Source organism: Eupeodes corollae, chromosome 2 (assembly GCF_945859685.1).
Source record: "Eupeodes corollae chromosome 2, idEupCoro1.1, whole genome shotgun sequence".
Taxonomy (NCBI): domain Eukaryota; kingdom Metazoa; phylum Arthropoda; class Insecta; order Diptera; family Syrphidae; genus Eupeodes; species Eupeodes corollae.
This window is the reverse complement of record NC_079148.1, coordinates 4306725-4329307: the sequence shown is the minus strand read 5'-3', so window position 1 is coordinate 4329307 and position 22583 is coordinate 4306725. Positions and strand designations below refer to the sequence as shown.

General features: G+C 36.4%; 1 protein-coding gene across 2 annotated transcripts in view; it reads right to left on the bottom strand.

Annotated features, from left to right (window-relative positions):
- Positions 1–22583, bottom strand: part of LOC129944165 (leucine-rich repeat flightless-interacting protein 2) — an 83629-nt gene that overhangs the window by 47350 nt on the left and 13696 nt on the right. The window contains exon 2 of one of the 2 annotated variants that reach the window (XM_056053395.1): positions 20746–20940. The exons of the other annotated variant lie outside the window; for it this stretch is intronic. Coding sequence (XP_055909370.1) covers positions 20746–20832 — 87 coding nt within the window. The 5' untranslated portion in view covers positions 20833–20940. The remainder of the gene's footprint in view (positions 1–20745; positions 20941–22583) is intronic. 2 annotated transcript variants of the gene reach the window in all.

The window sequence follows — 22583 nt, the reverse complement described above, 5'->3', positions numbered from 1 at the left end:
TATGTTTCTTTCAAACAAGCCTAAGAGGTCGGAGTGTCTTTTACTAAGCACCCATATGTGATTACTGGCAGAACCATCATCCTGTGCAAAAGAAGGTTTAGAAGAAAAGGACTATTCACATGAGAGCGACCAACAAATGAACCACTAAATGAGATTTTTTTTGAATTTATAAATAAATTGAAAACAAAGAGGTAGAAATATAACTTTAGTTAACTTCATGGTAATACAATTTTTATTGCGGAAATACGAACAATTTATGAAAACAAATTGTTCGTCGGGAATTGCAATGTGGTTATAACTAAATTTCGCGTTCCACATACGATCCGCACTTCAAGAAATAATGGCTGCAACACAAACACGCTTCAATTTCGGCTTCGCCTGACGTTTACGAGTTCAGCCATAGGAATTCAATGCATGCTATCACAATGAAGCTTCGACCTCACGTTTCATTTGACAATCATAAGGAAATAACGTAATGTTACGTATGTGACTTCAAACGAAAGCTCTTCAAATTTGCTGAACATTTGCTTTGTCTGACAACTCAACAGGTGTAAAAATGTCAAGAAACAAAATATGTTTGCTCTTGGAGGGATTCTTTAGGCTGTGTACGCTACTTTCGCTATACATTTAATTTTTTCGATTTTAAAACTCTTTTTTTTTATTTTGAGAAAAAATAACAGCTCCTAATAACAGAAGTGCCATTTTAGAAATGTCATATTGGAAGTGTCATTCAAAGCAACCTCGAAGAAGGCCTAACGTAACGCAGACGTTTTTGTGTTTCAGCCATAAAGTGTCCACGTGGTTCGTGACCTTCAACTTCTAAAATTCTTTCTAGTCTTTGTTGTGCATCTGTATTGAAGAATTAAAACAAGCCTTGTCAAAGAAATGTCATAACAGACGAATATTTGGTCATTGGTCGCTCTCATTTAAATAGTCCTTCATGGTAAATTTTCTAGATTCAAAAAGCTTTGACAGACTGAAGTTTAACAATTATCAACTGTAAATTTACGATTAAAAGAAAATTTGACAGTTAACCAAAAAATGAGTGAAAACTGTTGTTCACAATACCGACACATATTCACAATAGGTCAACAATATTGGTAATTGACAGTTATAATGCCACTCACAATCACGGTTTAATAAAATTGATTGCGAAACATCAATTAATTAATGAATTTATGTTTACGATCTTCAAAGTTTTTAAACGAAAGAGAATTTTTTTAAAATCATTTGAATTTCATTCACGAAAGTGGATATTGCGATTAAGAAAATTAAATCTTTAAATTTATAACTATAAGTTTAATTTCTATACAGTAATCCGTAGGATTTTAAGACAATCAGTGTTCGGAACACAAAATATTCGAACAAACTTCAGACAATTTAGAAGTTCATACTAAGCGATTTCTTAGAAAGTCTTAAATCACGAACAAACCAAAGCACTTTTGCACCCCTATTCCGTAGGATTTTAAGACAATAAGTTTTCGGAACACAAAATGTCAAAATATTCAAACAAACGTCAAACAATTTAGAAGTTCATTCTTAGCGATTTCTTAAAAAGTCTTATTTTACAAACAAACCAAAGCACTTTTGCACCCCTATTCTTTTGTTTATACAACTTTTTTAACATCAAATATATCTACCTTTGCTTGGAAATAAATTATGATTTTTTAATAGACATATAGTCAATGTTTTTACACAAATTCCACCCACGTCCTATTAGGATTCCTAAAAATTTTTTAATGCGCATTATATTTTAGGGAAAAATCTGGAGACAAAAACAAAAACAACTTTAATTAACCCCAAACATCTTTTCGAGAAGAAAAAAAAAACACAGTCATTAAATGAAATGAATAATTCTTCCCACTCATTTAAAAAACTAAAATAATAATAATATACAATAAGATATATCTATGTAGGCATATAGGGAGACAAACGGAGCACATTTTAAGAAAGTCATGGGTCAATTTGTGGCATAAATCGTTTTAAATTTATGTGACCCAAAATATAAACAAACCCAAGACTAAAAACAAAATTAAAATGAAAACAAAGCTTTTACGTGAGGACAAATATTTTCAGATTCAGAACCAACAAATTTACTCCAAATCGACCAAAACAAATCGTATGCGAGATGTTTAATTCTTCAGGGGCTCTATACAAATAAGTAGACAGTGTCTTTAGGGGACATTTAAAAATAGATCCTGACAATCGAGAGCAACAATCTAATCACAATTAATCAAAATAATTTAAAAAAATGATGATGTTCTCACAAATTTGAACGAATAATAGCAAGAGTGGCAAAGATGATCTTTCAAAAATGTCTGTGTTTCTAAGTACCGCTACTGTAGGTTCTGGTTTTTCACTTAGAAGCAAAAAAAAAAGAATGAAATAATCAAGTCTTGGGTTGGACTGGTTGCTGACGTTTTTTAAAACGTAGACAACATCCCAACCCTTCTATACGTTTCATACGAAAACGAGATGTTGAGTTCCCACTTACGACTTCTTCCAAGTGGTTTTACAGTACACTCCCGAAAACTTGAAGATAACATCAATTTTTAAAAAGTTCCTGAACATTTTAAGAAATGAAAGAAGTCGGTTGATGATAAGAAATTTAAACTGTTAAGAGTGAATATAAACACTTTTTAACCTTTTTGCTTTTATTTCAAATAAGTTCACAAAATTCTTTTATTTAAGTTTTTTCAACTTATCGAAAAAGTTCGTTTTGTGGAGAACAGTCACTGATCTATATGAACTATTTGAGAAAGAAAGGGGTTTAATCATCATCCTTTATGATCCCGAAAATCATTGTGGATTTAAAAATCTTTCCTGGTTATTTACTAATATGTCTTCCATTTCTTATTAAGTGTCCGAATAGATAGACCTTACTGTATAGTTTCCCCCTTTAAATATCAATAAGACACTTCTCAAAACTAGAAACTTATAAAGGTACGTACTTAACATTCCTTTTTTCTCGGTTCCCTAAAACAGATCAGAGAACAGTTGCTACATCTACAAAACCACAAAATAGGGGTTCTGTGATGTTCGACTGAATCTGACGTTTTAACGCTATGATGCTGGTGCTGATTCTGGTGCTATTGCTAGTGCTGATGCTGGTCCTGATCTCTAGACGATAAAGAAGAAGTTCACTCTAATCAAAAACGAGGAGGAAATACAGAGCAATTTATTGCAATCGTAATAATGATGTGTGGCTGTGGCTCTCAGACAAAACCTATGCCTATGTAGTACAGGAGATTAACCTTTCTAAATTTAGAAGAAAACAAAAAGTCAAGTTTTGAAGAGTAAGTGAAATCTTTCGTCGTAAACGTGAATGCACTTTAACATTAGCTATCCCTTAATCTAACATCAACCAAGGTGTCACTGATCCCCAGCAACTCATTGAAAAAGGGGAGTTTTTAAAGTATGATAAAAAAGTTGGACGAACCGAAGACGAGTACGAACATTTGGAAACTTATCTACCAATTACGTCCAAGTGGCTAAAGTCACTAATTATATATTAAAGTTCTCGATTTTTTCCAATTTTGTATATATTATTATTTCAGAAAATATGCCGAATCCCAACGTCTTATTTGAGAAAGCAACAATTCCGGGCAGGGTCCGTGAAAAAAAAAAACTTTACGCAGGAATAGAACCAAAGACCTTTAGCATTACAGTCCTGGCAAAGAGGAAAGATCAGAATGAGTGACGTTGAACATTGAAGCTTTTATTGAAACAACTTGGGACGCACTGAACTCAACTATTCAGATACATTCAACTGAATAGTAATTTTGATTTTACATCGAAAATCGGTGTCTGCTTCAGCCCACACACAGCACACACCACACAATTGTGAACACAAGTGTGGTGTCTATGGGTAGCTTTAGAAAACCTAAGTGTTGATACTAGCTGACAATTTGGGGAAGTCTTTTTTCAGCGAGAGTTTCAAAAATAATTTGTTTTTAACTTTATTAAAAAACTGTCAGCTTCCATAAGTTAGACAATCGTTTGAACTTATTTATTTGAAGATGCGGAGTTATGGGACTATCTGCTAATATGACAATATCGTCCTTACAGAGAAGCATCTTAATTAAACTCTCAACACACTTAATTCCAATCGGGAAATCTTTAAAAACATAATCAATAAACAAGACAAACATAATTGGACCTAACCCACAACCCTGGGGGACACCAACTCATTACATGATTCGGACGTTGGTATCAATCCAAATAGCAGCGGGAGTATCAATAATAAGTAGCTTATACATGTCTATATTAAGGAACTTTGGCAATGAACTTAAGGCTGAAAGCTTATAGATCAGAGAAGCTCAGTTCACGTTGTCAATAGCCGCCTTAAAATCGACAAAGAAAAAACAGGTATTTTTTTCCTGTCCAAATACATAAAGGCCAATTTCCACCACCTGACCCTTATCAGCGCGCATGCCCCGACGGAAGAGAAGGATGACAATACCAAAGAAGAATTCCACGAGCTCCTCGCCAAAAACAAAAACAAAAAAATTCTCATGGGAGATTTTAACGCCAAAATTGGTAAAGAAGGCATCTTTGGTAGGTCAATCGGAAGACATAACCTACACGACATCACATCTGGAAACGGACGCAGGCTTATCTACTTTGTAGGCGAGAAAAACATAGTGTTAAGTAGCACCAGATTATCTCGCAAAGATATCCACAAAGGTACTTGGCGGTCCCCCGATGATCGAACAGACAACCAAATCGATCATGTTGCTTTTGACGGAAGACACTCCTCAAGCATACTTGCCGTCCGTACGTACAGATCAGCCAACATAGATTCCGACCAATACCTAGTTGGTGCTAAACTGCACGTACAAATATCCATGAAAGCTCTTAGGCGAACAACAACTTCGAAGAGAAGATTCAATGTTGGAAGACTGCAGCAGGAGGATATCGCCAATGCCTTTGCCGACCGAGTACCCCTAGAGCTTGCGAGAAACCCAACAACGGACAAGGAACCAAGAAACCCCTGGTTTAACTCTGAATTTGTTCAGGCAAACAAAGCCAAAACGGAGGCATACAGATTGGTGCAGCAAAGGAGGACACGATCTTCTCGCCAGCTCTACGTCGACAAGAGAAGGGATGAGAGCCGCTTGCTCATAAGAAAGAAAAAAGCCCATGAGTAGCGTGAAGTCGAGGAGATCCAGAGATATTTTAACAGGAAACAGGTGCGGATCTTTTATAGAAGAGTCAAAAAGAAAACAACGGAATTCACTAGCCGCCCTGGAGCTTGCAAAGGTAAGGAGGGAAATACCTTAGTCGAGACGCAGTCAATGCTAAAAATCTGGAGAGATCATTACAACCAGCTGCTTAACGGTGATGAAGTCAACGTTTCCGCCAGCGAGCAGCCACATAAGATCCATTTGGTTGACGATCTAGAGTTTCACCCGCACCCGATCAGAGTGAGATCATGCTAGCCATCACCAGGCTGAAGGCGGTCAAAGTGGCTGGTTATGACGGTCTGTAGACGGAGCTTTTTCAGAACGCTGGAGCAGATCTGGTAGGAAGAAAGCATGCTCGAAGAGTATAACTTAAGCACCATCTGCCCGATCCATAAAAAAGGTGACTGCCTTCTCTGCGCCAACTACAGAGGCATTAGCCTTTTAAACATCGCATAAAAGATCTTGTCCAGCGTATTATGTGAACGCCTGAACCAGTGTGGCTTAAAGCTTGGAAAATCTACCATCGACAAAATTTGCAGTCTACGCCAAATCTCTTCATCGATTTTAAAGCAGCTTATTACAGTTTAGACAAGAACGAACTATACGTAGAATTACACTTGCTAATCGCTGTTTCTTTGGCCTAAGCAAGCAGTTGAGGAATAAGGCCCTATCGCGAAGTACCAAATATACACTGAACAAAACTTTAATCATCCCAGTCCTGCTGTATGGTGCAGAAGCATGGACCCTCTCCCAGGCGGATAAAGGATCTTTTGGTATATTCGAGAGAAAGGTTCTGCGTACGATCTATGCCCCGGTTTGTGTCAACAAGCAAAGTAACATCTGGCGGAAAAGATTTTAACAGGAGTTATACAAGCTGTACAGCGACTTGCCACTGGTCAAAAAACTGCGTGTTCAACGCTTAAGATGGCTTGGGCATGGCGAGCGAATGAACATCGAAGCTCCAGCCCGTAAGGTTAAGCCTGAGGGAACAAGAAGCAGAGGCAGGTCTCATCTCCGGTGGAGTGATCAAGTTGAGGCCGACGCACGTCAACTTGGTATTCGAAACTGGAGGTCAGTGGCGAGGCGTCATATTGTTCAAGTCGTGCATGAACGACTAGCTTACAGGCGACATTATTTTAATTTCTATCTAATTAACCCACACCTTATAATCATACTGTTCCTTCATTCCTTATAGTTATATCTAATGTATACGTACATATTTTCCATTTTCCAACTCGCGCGTTCCTTCTGTGAACTACCCAAATAAAAAAAACGAACTAGCTACCTGCTACTGTTTTGTTTTACTCAACAGATCTGTACAGTGTATCTACCCAAGTCGTTCATACGATTTGGCAACGAAATGAGCCCATAGAAAGCATAAAAGAAAAAAAAAAAACAATTCGCTCGTTGTAGGGAGCATTTCGTGCAAATCTGTTTTGAACGAGTAGAGCTTTTTTTAATATATAGAATGATGGAAATAAGGAAAACGGATAGCTAGGGCGTAGGTAACTAGTTTATTTATTTATTTGGGTACATATTCCAACATTTTATTTTTTTATTTTTTCGAATATGAGAAATGAGACGCGCGTCGTTCCTAGGGACGATTTCGTTCAGATCAGTTTTGAACGAGGAAAGCTTCTTTTTACTGTGTAATGAAGGAAATGAGGAAAACGGCTAGCTGGGGCATAGATGATCTGGTTTCAGTTTTCCCTGAGATATACAAATTATGTGAACTTGTACTTACATTCCCTTTAACAACCTCGTCTGTTGAATGGTCGTTTTCAACCCTTAAAAGAATAAAAACCTATTCTGCAACAACTATGGGCCAAAATAGGTTATCAAATCTTTCAATGCTTACAATTGAACAATAAACAGCTAAAAGTACTAACGTAAAATGTCTATTGTTATTTACCTTAAAAAAAAACTAAACTTTCAAATATATTTAATCATCACATACCTATTTATTATTAACATAAAAATTAAACCACATTATTATGTACTTTTATATAAAAAAAGACTTGTTTGACTTCTTGGCATCGCAAATAAGAATTTTGAAACTGAACGACTACATTTGTTAGGCACGCGTCGCCGCTGCTGGAGGTAGCAAGCTAGAGATCGAGTAAGCTGGCGAAAGTTACTTAAGGTGGCGCTACAGTCTTGTGTAAACTAGGGCCTCACCCAACAAACTTCTCCATCTAGCTCGGTCCCTAGCTAGATGTCTCCAGTTTCACGCTCCAAGTTGGGTGACGTCACTTTCCACTTGTTACCGCCACCTGATTTGCGGTCTTCCTCTACTGCGCTGTTCTGTGGGTGTGGATTCGAAGACTTTGCGGGCCGGACCAGCCATCTTAGTCGTTGGACTTTTACTCTTCTGGCTAAGTCTACGTCGCTGTACACCCCGTACAGCTCGTATTTCCATCTTCTCCTCCACTCCCCTTCGATGCACAAGGGACCGTAGATCAAACAAAGAACTTTTCTCTCGAACCGATCCAAGGTGCTTTCATCCGCTTTTGCCATAGTCCATGCTTCTGGGGGTGATAAGGGGCTTATATAGCGACAATTTGGTCCCTCGAGAGGGGACTTTTCCACTCAATTGCTTTCTTAGCCCAAAGAAACAGGGGTTAGCAAGAGTTATTCTGCGTTTGATCTCTGCGTTTACAGCGGAGCCTAGGTAGACGAAGTCCTTGACTACCTCAAAGCTACGTCTGTCGATGGTGAGTTTTGACCAAGACGTCGGTGTTGTAGGTCCTTCCTTGACGACAACATGAACTTTGTTTTGCCCTCATTAATCGTTAAACCCATTTTGCCGCCTCTGCTTCAATACTTACAAAAGCCCCATTAACATCACGCTGAGTTCTTCCGATTATGTCAATGTCATCAGCATATGCTAGTAATTGGACAGACTTTTTGAAAGGTAGTGCCTGTACGATGTTAAAAAATTACATGACAACGCATCACCTTGTCTAAAACTTTTTTTGACATAGAAAGGTTCTGTTAAGTTGTTTCCAACCTTTATGGAGCAGCGTGAATTCTCCATGCTACACAAACGGACGAGTTTAGCAGGGATCATCTGTCTACTAGAAACTTATATATCACATATTTTCAGGGCCTAGTCTCGTAACATAGCCAAAATTATTGTCATGGGCAAATTAGACAACTCTCAAAATAGATAACTCTTCCCTGGTGGACTTAATTTCTTTGATTAACGGAATTTTTCTTCTTCTTCGAGCTAAAAGTTTTACCCCAAAATAAAATCAAAACCAAAACTAAAAAAACTCCTGAAGCCATTTTTTCCCATCTCGTCCATCATGATTTAACGAAATGCAATGTTTGCTCTTAATTCCTTTTACCCATGGCTAAATGCTAAATTTATATGAAGTTTGCTGGTGAACACATTTGTTTTGTTGTTTTATTTTGTTGATGGGCCTTGGAGACCATCACAACATCAACACCAGCCGACACCCAATTGTACGCAATTAGCATTTATCCATTTGCCAGTTCCAAAGAGTGTATAAAAGTACGTACGACAAGCCAAAGACATTTCCCTACTTTAGCATGGCTATAATGGTTAAAATGCATTGCTTTATAGAGAAATACTCCCCTGAGAAAAAAGAGACATATGAATACTCGTATAAAGAGTTGAAGTACGATGGCAGAAAGAAAACTATCTCTAGAAATGTCTTGTATTTTTGTAACTTCCGTCTAGACATGACATGACACATCGGCCAAAAATGGAAAAACACACACACGCACGTTGTGCGGAATTCGTGGACATTTTGGACTCAAGACTAAATAAAAACAAAAACAAAAACAACCTATTCAAACTCAAACTGAAACTGAAGAATCGAAACCGACCGACCCACTCGCTTATTTGCTTCATTCTTCAAAGCACACGAAAATATAAAGAAAGATTCTTTGTTGGATGGGAATGGGAATGGGAATAAATAAATCAATCAATGGAATCGATGTAGTTGAGTGGAGAAATACTGCTACAGTAGTACCCGCTTAAATTCTTGGTGAGTTTTAATCGTGAGGAAAGTTAAGTACAAAAAGTTCTTTTTCAAAACAATTTTTGAAAATGACAATCGACTTAAGTTTCATAAATCCAGCAAATGGAATAGAGTCTGAAGAGCTTACAAGTTGGAGTCTAACTCAAACACCAACTTAATTAAACCCAAGTCGGTAAATATAGAGCTGATGGTTTAAGGCAATTTTTTTCTTTAGGAATCATATACCAGTTGAAAGCGCACTTAACTCGCAGCTACTGTGATTATTTTTATAAACTATTTGATGAACACTTTTCTATTTGATTTTTATTTTATTAAAGTGATATAATGAGTTTTTTTCTTGTTGTTGTAGTTGATTGATGAACGAACAGACCCTAATTTACACCGGACGGATGTAGCACATTTATTTGGCATCGTTATAAAAATAGAACACTGAAATTAGATTTTGACAGATTAAGAATCGGGCACCTGGTCAAATAAGTACATAGGCTTGGTCTTATTATACAAAGTCGTGCCATAAGTTCTGTTGCAAGCACAACATTTAACACAAAACGAATGCGCCATGTGGGAACGATTGAGAGTTGAGAAAGATGTCAGCAGTTTTACTACCAAGTCCTTTAAAGTTTTTTACGGTAGACGTGGTAGCCCTTCACAGTCGACTCTTTAAAGTTTGGTGGCAACATTTGAGATGACCGATTCAGTAATCGCAAGATCGACTGAGAACATCGCCGCGGTCTATAAAAGTGTAAAGCAGAATTTGGTCTTTTGCAGACTTCAACTTGGTCGGTAATTTGGAGATGGGATGAACAAATGCTGTTTTCCATCCGCTCGGAACGAGACCTGAGGAGTAGAACAGATGAAAAAGCTTACACAGTGGTTTTGCCAGCGTTGAAGAAAATCCCTTTAGAACAATAGCAGCGATACCATCCGGACGAATTTATGTATGTTAAGATCTTTTAGGACTCTCGCCACAGTAAATGACAAGCGAAGTCATAACACTCACTGGCAGCGTTGAATTGGTCCGTTCTTTTTTAAGAACGACGTTAGTGAGGCGGTCACCATCAACAGCAAGCGCTACATAACGATGATAACTAATTTCTTTTGACCCAAATTAAACCATATGGACATATGACGATGCAAATAAACCACAATGACTTAAAGGTGAATATAACACAATCCATCGCTCAAATTCAGCCGGATCTAGAATTTTAAGCCAGCTCAGCTTCTTTTCTTAGACTATTTTTCCTGTCGAGCCAGCAACGATTGATGAACTTCGTCCGAACCTAAAATTGCAGCAGTTTTCAAGCAGTTTGACTTTTCGAAATTATCGGAAAACTGACCTGGATTCATACAGGCACTCATTACAGAGTTCACTAGAACCTGAACTATCTAGTCCTTCCTCTAACGCTAATGAACTTGACAACAAAGTCAATAACCTTACATCATGAAAAGATCGCTAGAAATTGCTTGTCCACTTATACACATAAGAGGAAAGAGGAAACCACAATGGTGGGCCTCAGAGCTTGACTCAGGAAAGAATGCAGGAAACTTTTCAACAGGGCCAGAGCCGCAATACTAGCCCCTCAATGGGACTCTTACAAAGAATCCCTCAGAATCTACAAGAAGGCACTAAGGAAATCTAAGCGATCTTCTTGGCGATCCTTCTGTGGCACGATAAAAGAAACTTCTGAAGCCTCTAGGTTACGGAAAATTCTTTCAACTAATCCAGCGATGCCAAGCTGCTTGAAAAATGCAGACGGCTCGTGGACAAATTCAAGTAATGAATCGCTGAACTTACTATTGGACACTCACTTTCCGAAACTTGCAACAATTATATATGTTCAAGATCCAATACAACATATCCACAAGGTCTGATCACAAGGGAGAAGCTACAATGGGCTCTCAACAGCTTCAAACCATTTAAATCTGCAGGACCAGATGGAATAATACCAGCCGAGTTACAAAAGACTTCTGACATAATTTCACCAATCCTTGAGGCAATTTTTACCAGCTGTCTTTACCTGGTCCATGTTCCCTCGGCATGGAGAGAAGTCAAAGTTGTTTTTATACCCACAGTAGGTAAATGCTCGCAAGTCAATCCTTAAGATCTACGACCTATAAGTCTATCATCATTCCTTGTTAAGACCTTGGAAAGATTGATTAATATCCATTTAAGGGCCAGTATCGATACAAGACTTCTGTCTTCGTCTCAACATGCCTACTGTTAAGGTAAATCGGTGGAAAGAGCGTTACACACTTTAGAACGCATCGTCGAATATTCCCTCCATCATAAAAAAATTCACTATGGTTGCTTTCCTTGACATCGATGGTGCCTTTAACAACGTGGACACATCTGCAATCGGGAGTTAATTAATTAAATGCTGACTAGCAGAATAATCAACCTAAAACTGGGAAACTTTTCTGACAGACGATTCAGTAGTAGAGGGACACCGCAAGATGGTGTTCTATCCCCTCTCCTCTGGAACCTAGTGGTGAATTAAATCCTAACTAGTCTGGAGGCGGAGGGCTTCAGAGTGATAGCCTATACGGACGATGTTGCTATAGCAGTGTCAGGAAAGCATCTTAACACCTTAAAAGAACTCTTCCAAAATGCCTTCGACAGACTAATACTTTGGGCTCATCTGACTGGGTATTAACCCACACAAAACCGATTTGGCCTTATTTTCGAGGAGATACAAAATTCCATTTGTCAACCCTCCCTATATTAAAGGAATCCAATTAAAATTATCAAACGAGGCTCTAAATACCTGGGTCTTGTCTTAGATAAAAAACTAAATTGGAAACGCAACGTGCAGGAAAGAGTCAAAAAAGCTACTGTAGCTCTCTTTTCTTTCAAAAAAGCTATCGGTAATAAATGGGGTTTTCAACCCAGAATCACGCATTGACTATACACATCGGTAATCAGACCGATTTTAATGCACGGTGTGGCAGTATGGTGGCTTGTTTTAGAGCAAGCTATAAACCGAGATAACTTAAATAAAGTCCAACGTTCAGCTTGCCTATGTATAAGCGGATCGCTTCGACCGACCCCATCTGCGGCACTGGACACTCTACCTAACACTTCTTGACATATTTAGCAAACAAATAACTGCAAGCTCTGCTATTCGCCTCAAAGCTTCGTCGCAGTGGACTAACAACAACATTGGCCACTCCTTGATTTTTAAGTATTTAAAATCAATTCCAAAACACACAGACTACACCATCCCCAACTGCAATTCGACAGAAATTTCCAGATTTCTATAACTCCCAGATCTTTTTGGGAGGGTAGGACATTCTTGGAAGATGACTAAATCCATTTTTACACAGATGGGTCCAAACCAAAAGAACGGGTTGGTGAAGGTGTATACTCTGAACTACTAAAATTAAGTCTCTCATTCTGCCTTTTCCAATCATTGTAGCGTGTTCCAGACGGAACTTTGGCGATAAAGGAAGTCTTGTCTTGGTTTAAAGAAAACGTGATATCAACATCTGATATCCGTATTTTCTCAGACCTCCAATCTCTGGACTCTGTCTCTACAAACTCTATAACAGTCCATAACTGTCGATCATCTCTAATGGAGATGGCACAACAGTTTAATATTCACCTTTGCTGAATTCCGGGCCATAGAAACATCTGACCAACACTGGATTTAAAACGTTTGAAGTTCTTGCTCTTTCTAAGCAGATCGCATATAAGCTCGATAATCGGTTTCATACCCGGGCACTGTCTAATAGGAAAGCACGCCACGAAACTAGACGAAGAAACAGTTCTTCATCTTCTCTGCACATGCCCTGCTCTGGCTCGAAAACTCAAGAATTACCTAGGAGAATTCTTTTTTAAAGAACTAAACGATCTAAATCATATCAGAATAATCAGCCTCTCACGTTTCGTAAGGGACTCAAACTGTTTCCATTGAGCCTAGGAGGAAGCCTCAAGATTCATGTGGTATCACAATGGGCCATTAAACTGGCCTAAGAGTGTTCGTTTTCATCTTGGACAACCACTATACCCTTACCTAACCTAAAATTGCAGCAGCATTGGCCAATTTATGATTGAAAACCGGCGAAAATTGTGTTCAGCGTCTGGACTTCCGCAAGCTTTCCCGTGGTGGCCATACAAAAGAAATCGAGTTCCATACATAATGGATTCAAACGTACTTTCATAGGAATACAAATACATTCCATTGATATCCAAAATCGTTTTTGTTTTATTTAAAAACAAAAAAAGAAATAGCGCTCTTATTGAAAAACCCGATTCATGTGTACATACAGTGGGTCACAGCTTATTTGACCCACACCTCATATATACTTTTAATCGAGTATGGCTCCTTAACAATAAAAGTTATTTGGAAAGTACAAACACAGATTGGTTCATTAGTTTTTAATTTGAATACGATATTTGAATAAATTAAATTTATTTTAAAATGTTTAACTTAAAAAAAAAAAGAAATGAGTAATTTTGTTTAGTACTACAGCTTATTCCACCAACAGTGTTTAAAGATCACCTGCATTAGTAAAAACATCGAGATAACGGTATGAGGAGGACTTTAATGGTATGGGTCTGCATGTGTACAGCTGGATAAATTAGTGTACCTCAATATTCTCAAAAATAATTTGCTCCAAAACGCAGAAAAATTAGGCATAAAGGATACATTTCGATTTTATCAAGACAATAATCCGAAACATACATCCGGCATTGTTCAAACGTGGCTAATTTACAACTGCGCTCACGTCATGAAACCGCCGCCGACACAGAGTCCAGATTTGAATGTCATCGAAAACCTTCGGTCAATTTTGGACAAAAAAATACGCGAGCGCCATATTTCTAACAAAAATGACTTAAAGATGACTTCAGTTGAAGAATGGGTAAGAATACCTGGGCAACAAAACTGGTGGATTCTTATCGAAATCGGCTTGAGGCAGTCATAAATCAAAAGGGAGGACAAACCAAATACTAAAGTTATGCAAACGTGTCTTTTTGTTAATAAATAGTAATAATTTTACTCGATTTTTAAAATGGGTCAAATAAGCTGTTACCCTGAAATATTGATTTTTTTGTCTAGTTTTAATTAAAAATAAATAAAACAAAGTTGTAATGTTTTAGTTAAAAACTTAATTATTTTGTTGATTACTTGCTTCGTTAAAGAGATAATTGTCTTTTAAAGTTGTGAATAATGGGTGGGTCAAATAAGCTGTGATCCACCGTATATGAACATTTATACATTTATTAAAAAAGAATCCTTTTAAATAACACAAATCTTAAACGGAATTCCATAAAACACGAAAACACACATTTTATTTTGAAAAACGTAAAAATTTAATAATCCTAAATCAACGAAAACCGACAGATTTTTTAAAATGCCGTAAAAATTTAATAATCCTAAATCAACGAAAACCGACAGATTTTCTAAAATGTCAAAATTTTCAATCAGAGATCGAAAATGTCTAGAACTTAAAATAATTTTAAACCGAGTTCTACAGATATGATGATAAATGTGAATAAATGCTCGAGTTTTAAATGTTTTTAAAATTAAGTTTCATAGATAAACCGAGAATTACTAGATCGAGTTTTCATTTTATTTTAGAACTTAGAAATCGTCTGTTGATATAACAAGATTCATCAGCAACCTTGTATTTTACTTTAAAAAAAAGACTAAATAGGCTCTTCCTGAATACCTTATCGACAATATGACAGCATCTCTCAAAATTTTCAATCAGAGATCGAAAATGTCTAGAACTTAAAATAATTTTAAACCGAGTTCTACAGATATGATGATAAATGTGAATAAATGCTCGAGTTTTAAATGTTTTTAAAATTAAGTTTCATAGATAAACCGAGAATTACTAGATCGAGTTTTCATTTTATTTTAGAACTTAGAAATCGTCTGTTGATATAACAAGATTCATCAGCAACCTTGTATTTTACTTTAAAAAAAAGACTAAATAGGCTCTTCCTGAATACCTTATCGACAATATGACAGCATCTCTCAAAATTTTCAATCAGAGATCGAAAATGTCTAGAACTTAAAATAATTTTAAACCGAGTTCTACAGATATGATGATAAATGTGAATAAATGCTCGAGTTTTAAATGTTTTTAAAATTAAGTTTCATAGATAAACCGAGAATTACTAGATCGAGTTTTCATTTTATTTTAGAACTTAGAAATCGTCTGTTGATATAACAAGATTCATCAGCAACCTTGTATTTTACTTTAAAAAAAAGACTAAATAGGCTCTTCCTGAATACCTTATCGACAATATGACAGCATCTCTCAACAATGCATACCTATACTAAATTCAATAAAGGCGACAGAAACACTTAGCGCTCATCTTTCAACACAAATTTCAAGGAAAAAACTTTAGTCCCTTCAAAAAAATGCTTTATTGGCGTCAACAATCTCATCATCATCATCACTCTTAAGTGCATTTATTCGAAAATGTCATTCATCAAGAAGCTAATCGAAACTTTCAGCATACTGCCACGCAGAATGTGATCCAAAAATATAAACTATCAATAGCTGATCTGTATACTCGTAGGTACGTAAAGATCTTCATACACAATGGAAATTGAAAGTTCTATTTTTATTTAATAGTTCCTGTCCAACTATCATGGATATATGCTTATTGAAACATTTAGGAAAAAGAAATGAGAACGAAATTACTCCCCTATTTTCTTTTTTATTGTAAAGTACACAACCTGTATAGGTCTTTTTGATTGATTCTTCTTCGCTACTTCAGTTGTTTAAAGCATTCAATTGCCTTCAACCAGAAGCAAGCCATGAAACGCCTTAACAAAAAAAAGAAAAACTCCCCCACAATTAAGAAAGAAAAAAGCCTATAATACTTCAATGTCTTTGGGAAGTTCTAAATTATTTAGAAGAACAAATAAAAGATAAAATAAACCACTAACGTCAAATTGATTTCTAGTACTTAATTATCTTGATTGTCTTTGGGGGACTTTTCTCTCTCGAGATCGTCATATGAACTTTGACACAATTTAGGAAATTTTAAGTTTTCGACTTCTTTAAAAAAAATATCTCCGATTTTTAAACAAAAAGTGATGCCAATGACAGTCTTACAACAAGAAGTTTAATGCTATCTATCGGAGATAAGATAGATCCCTCTATTTGAAAATGTATCCTGATAATACCGACATCATTAACTAATCCCAACCCAATGCACTCTCATAGGGGTCGTCATGGTGGTAGGACAATAAGCTAAATTCATTGGCAATAGCAGATTTCCGAATTTTACTTGTTCATCTCCTTCTGAAAACATTAACTTTTCGAATATGATCGAGGAAAAAGACAATGGTTAACAAGGTCCTCTAAATGGCAGTAAAATTATAAATTTCCTAAAATGTTTGATTACCTTAGTTCTAATCCATCTCTGGACTGTGTCTCTGCCAAGTCTTTAACAGTCTATAACTGTCGATCATCTTTAATGGAGAAGGCACAACAGTTTAAATTTCGCCTTTGCTGGGTGTCGGGCCAAAGAGATATTCCAGGAAATTGTAAGGCAGATAAAATCGCCAGTATTGGTACAGTACGACCCATTTTACCACGTTCGGCTAATGCTGGCATACCAATCGCTATTTGTAATTTATAAACTGTTGCTTATGCAAGACGCTATGAAGAAGGCAAACATTAGGTGGAATAACATCACCACGACGTGTCAAGTCACAAAAAACATTTGGCACTAGATTTAAAGCGATCAAGGTGCTTGCTGTCTCTAAGCAGATCATATATAAGCTCGATAATCGTCGTCATAACCGGGCACTGTTTGATAGGAAAGTGTGTTATTACACTCAGAAGTTTTAAGAAAGACGCAAACAAGTGCGAAAGAGAAAGTAGGTGAAATAGAAATACTTAAAAAGTCTCAACCCGCAGAATTCTGAGCCCTCACAATAGAGACTTTGGATAATTTTTGTTTCAAATTGCAACTTGTAAACACTAGTAAACATCTTTTCCTTTGATTTGTATTTTTTTTGCTCTTTTACCTTAACCTACAGCACTCCAATAAGGCTATCAGTGAAATGGCAATATCTTAAATAGCCTTGATAAGACACATTTCCAATTCACTTCCCATCTCGAGGGAGTACCCCATCACGGTACTTGCCCGCAACCTCGGAGGTTGGGTATTCGATTCCGTGTCTAGACAATCATAATTTATCGGCGTTCGTATCTTGTTGTGGTCATTCTCTGAATTTAGTGGGAAAGGCAGCTGATAACTCTGTTCAATTTTTTGATTTAGTGCATAATTTGTACACTTTTTTCACAGCCAGTACTGAGCGGCCAGGAATTCTGATTGAGAAATTATATTAGAAGAAAAGCGGCCAATTTTTAGTCTTGAAAAAGCTCGGCGCCACTCTTTGGTCTTGTCGAGCTGAAGCTACGGAAGCCTTTGTCAACGGCTTTTCTGAAATCGAAGAAGCTTTAACCAGACATCGTAAGGAATAAAGCATTGCACCTTCTAAAGAAGATGATTGATCTTGGAACCGCTTTGTTTGCAACATTTTGGAACTATATCTTGAAGCGATTCAACGCTATAAAAAAGATGTTGCAAGACCTGAAAATGGTTCTTGAATCATGAAGCTGTACGTTCGAGATTTGGATTACTGAATCACATCGAGGAGATGGATGCTGAAAATTTTAACGCTGCAGCAGAGGCATTGGTGAAAGTGTATCTGGATCATCTAGGAAAAGATCAAGAACAGATCAATCGCCGGAACTATTTTACTATCAAATTCTCGAAAATCAAAATTTCAGAGCTACATTCCCATACCTCGAAATTGCATTGAGAATGTATTTGGTGTTGATGGTAACAAATTGAAAGCAAACGCTCATTTTCAAAAATGAAAATTATAAAAAATAGGCTTTGAACCACGATGGGACAAAACTGTCTATCGAAGCTTTCTCTCCTGAGCATTGAAAGCGATTTACTGCGAGGACTGGATTTTAACGATATCATCAGAGATTTTTCGGCGAAAAAAACTGAAAGGTTCCGTTTGTTAACCCCAAAATTTAATTTCAGATAATTCTTTTTTCCGTTTATATTTATAGTGTTCCACAAAATTCATGGTACAGTAAACATTTTAAGTACAAAGCTTGAAATATTTAACAGTAACCCAAAATTTCACAAATTTTCAACTTAATTTTAGCAGATTAACATTTGTTCATAATTTCAATAACAAGAAAGGAAACATTTTGCCATAAATAAATACTAAATAAAAAATAATTACGTTAAGCTCTTGAATTCTCTTCCATAAAAGTCGTGATACACTTGGCAACTCTTTTATTTTTTTAAGCAACCGTGCAACGGTAAATTCTTTTTATGACAGTTAGCCATGCAGTTTACGTGAAGCAATTGTTTGAGCTAGATCTTTTTAATTTTCTGTGTAATTTCTGCTGAAAAAGAGTCAAGAAATTGGGAGGAAAGGAGCTTACACTAGAAGAAAGGCGCTTGGTTATTGGTCTTCATCAAAATCAAAACAAATCGTACTCCGAAATTTCAAAAATTATTTCTAGAAGCCCTTCTACTGTTCAAAACGTTATTAAGCGCTTTAAAAACGAACACCGCGTGAAAAATAAGCCGCGTAGTGGACGGCCATCCCGGGATAAGACAAAAATCAAGCACTTGGTAGCCCAAGGTCCATTTATAAGTGCGCGTAAGATAAGTGGAGAGCTTGAAAAGTATAATAATAAAAAAGTTCATCCTGAAACTATGCGACGCACCATCGTTGAAGCCGGATTTAACTCTCGTGTACCTTGAAGGAAACCGTTAATCAGTGAAGTTAATAGAAAAAAGAGGCTTGCGTTTGCAAAACAGTACGTAAAAGAGACTCACGACTTTTGGCGCAAGGTAATTTTTACAGACGAATCCAAGTACAACGTATTTGGCCTGGATGATCGAGTTAAAGTATGGCGAAAGCAAGGGGAAGCCTTAAATCCGAAAAATGCGATTAAGACAGTAAAACACGGTGCTGGAGGAGTAATGGTATGGGGCTGTATGGCTGCATCTGGGGTCGGAAATCTTGTCTTAATAGAAAATACCATGGACCAACATGTTTACCTTAAAAAAAAAATACGAGCCAATGTCATTCATAACAAGACCCAGTTAAAAGAAGTTTAATTCAAAGAATGGCAGAATATTGGACAAACTTGCACTCAAAATTTAGTTTATTCAAGGCAAACCAGACTGAAAGCCGTTATAAAACTGAAAGGCTATCCAACTAAATACTAAAATGATAACTTTTAATCACAAAAACAATGTTCTGAGATGTTTTTTTCACTTTTTTATTATAGGTGTAAGATGACTTCTGTGGAAGAAAATTCATTTTTTGACCTATTTTTTTTTTTAATTTTTTGTTCCAATCCTTTTCTTGTTGTTAAATTAACATGCGAATCAAAATGAGTTGTTATAAAATAAGAAATTTTGAAATTTTACTTTGTTGTGGAATATTTTAAGCATTATGACTAAAAATGTATGCTGTACTATGACTTTTCTGGAACACGTACATATGTTGTTTGTTCAATACAAAAGGAATTTACTTAAAACTGGAGTCAAAAAAAATTGATTACTTTATTTTGAAAATAATTTGAGGCGAGGGGGCCTCCGCTCCTTTATCGCCCGAGGCCTCTGGACCTCTAAATCTGACCAGTTAATAAGAAGCGTCAAAGAAAACCACAGCAGTGTCAACACTGGACAGGAGCACATAACAGCGTTAAAAGCGTTTTGGGAGGAAGGCGTACCAGATGGACTTATACAAAGCACACGGAGTAGAGGAGGCCCTACTTGCTACTAAGCAAAAGAAAATAACAAGAAATCATAAAAACAAATAATGATATGTAAAGTTTTTTTTTAATTGTTCTACAAAATGTTTTTCTTTGTCAGTGTAACTTGTATAAATAGTTTGTTTCCGCGTTAAAAGTGTGTTCATTATTACTTAATACTTAGCCGAAACATAATAATCAAAAAAACGACACATGAACCCCAATTTTTTTCAAACGAAAGCGAAAAAACTATGCGGGTCCTATTTTGTTTTGAGTAGTTTAATTTCCCTGGACTATAAGAAATCCGTCGTTTAAAAACATCCAAGCCTTTTGTAAGTTATATTTCACTTTCTATCTACTCTAGAAACCACCCTTGTGCTATGTGTGTTTTCACTTCCGCCTACACATGGAACCACCCCTCCTAACAAGATGGCAATTTTAATTAAACAATTTTACGAGTTTACAAATGTTAATTGATTTCGGATACTTAAAATCGATGGAATTTAAATTTAAACTATTCGAAGCAAAAGAAAACACCTTCACATACTTTTCCACATTGAATGTTTTAAAAGATCAATGTGCCACCATCAAAAAAAAAAAGTTACACTACAACATTTTATAGGCACATAAAAATAGAGAATTGAATTACCTTTGTCGTTTAATTTTGTGGATTAATTTAAGTGGCACTTTTATTTTTATATGATTTTAATGGTTTTTGGGGGGAGAAAACAGATATTTTACAAAATGAATTATAAGATGAAAACAGAAAAAACACTTACCTCTTTTGCAATTTGATCAAGAGCTTGATCTTCTGCATTGACTCGAGAATTGCCTCGACGCCTTCCAACAGCGCCGGGGCTATCCATTTTGGAAGACGTTTGAAAATTTTGAACTAGACACACACAAAAGTGATGAGATTTTTGGACACACTCTTTTTTTTTTTTTGGTTTTTTAATACACTGCTTTGCGATACACTAAATGAAAAAGAGAGAAGAGAACACATGATGTAGCGTAAAATACGATAAAATTGATGTTTTACAAAAAATAATGAGGAATTTTGAAACAAGAAATGATAGATAATGAGGAACATGATTAAAACATTTATTTAGGTACACTTAAAAGGACACAAACAAATAGAATTACGTATTCTGGAAAAGGTATTTCCTTAAAATAAGGACTGATCTGTAAATACCAACAACTCTTAAATAATTTTTGTTTGGAAAGCTAAGATATTGGGCGTTGTGAATAAAAAAAAAGCTGAAGTTATTTTTGAACCAAGATAAAATCGAACTATTAAAAGCTATTTCTAGTAGCTAAAGCTAGATATTTGTTTATTCACGCAAGTCTTGGCTTAGAAGCCTTAAGATAACACTGTCAAATTCGTTACCAAAAAGCAAAAGCAGTCGAATTTTGGTTTATCAAAATTGTTTACTTACAGTATTGCTTTCGTATAAAAAGAACTTTTTTAATCTAGCTTAACCGATAACTGATGGGTAAGTTCAAGACAAATCTTGTTTAATCAGCTATGTACATAATATGTCCACTGTACATCGTACTAACTAGAGCCTATCGAATGGACCGTTTAGCTTCAAATTTGGTATAAAGAGCATTTTAATGTCATTCCCTTGAGCTTGCACTGTTGTGCTAGTTTTTCTAGGACAGGTAGCTCCAATGCAAAGGGTTTTCAATATTGGTGGTGGTGCAGCTGCCCTAACAACCTTTACAGGTTTGACAGATTTCTTTTGGCTTTTGAGGGCCTTAACAATCTTTTGTTCCTCAATAAGAAAGGCACGGATGATACGCTCGCGTAAGCAACCATGGCAAAGGACACCACCGTATGTACGACGGGCGGTCTTTTGGCGTTTTGACAAGCGGGAACGCTCACATGGGCGGGTTGGTCGGATACCCTTTAGTCTTTCCTTTCACTGACCGCACTTTGGGACAGTCTTGTTTTTCTTAACATATTGGTAAACCAAACGACCGCCTGGAGTACGAACAATTCGCCTCCTGTTGGATTTTGTGTTGCAAGACAAACGTCTCCTCAAGTCAAATTAAATGAAAAAAGTTTTTATCAAATACATTCCAAAATGGAAATAGTTCTTTAAAGCTCTATTGAAAAAAAATTGCTTTAATTTTGGATTATTTATTTCTGTGTATTAAATTTGTCCGCTGTTGCTCTCGTCTACAAAGGTTGATTTAACTTGAGTTGTTAACATACGTTTCCACATAGTTGTTGTTCTTGTTAACTTCCCATAGGAAGTTATTTTAATGGGTCCGATTTGTCAAATTAAAAATTTTGACATTTCTCGACGTTTCAAGGTCCCTACAGCCGAAATAAAAGATTTTTAGAGAGATCTCTGTGCGTGCGTGTGTATGTACGTTCGTACGTCCGTACGTTCGCAACGTTTTTTTCGTCCTCAAGAACCAGAAGAGATATCAACATCAAATAAATTTTGTTATACAGATAATAAGGCAGAAAGATGCAGAAAGGGCTCTCAAGAAAATTGCGTGGGTGGTTTTTTTACCATAGCAGTTTGACAAAAAGGTGAAAATTTTGGCTAACCCTAAATATCTTACGAACCAAAAACCCTAGAGACTTGAATTAAATTTTATATAA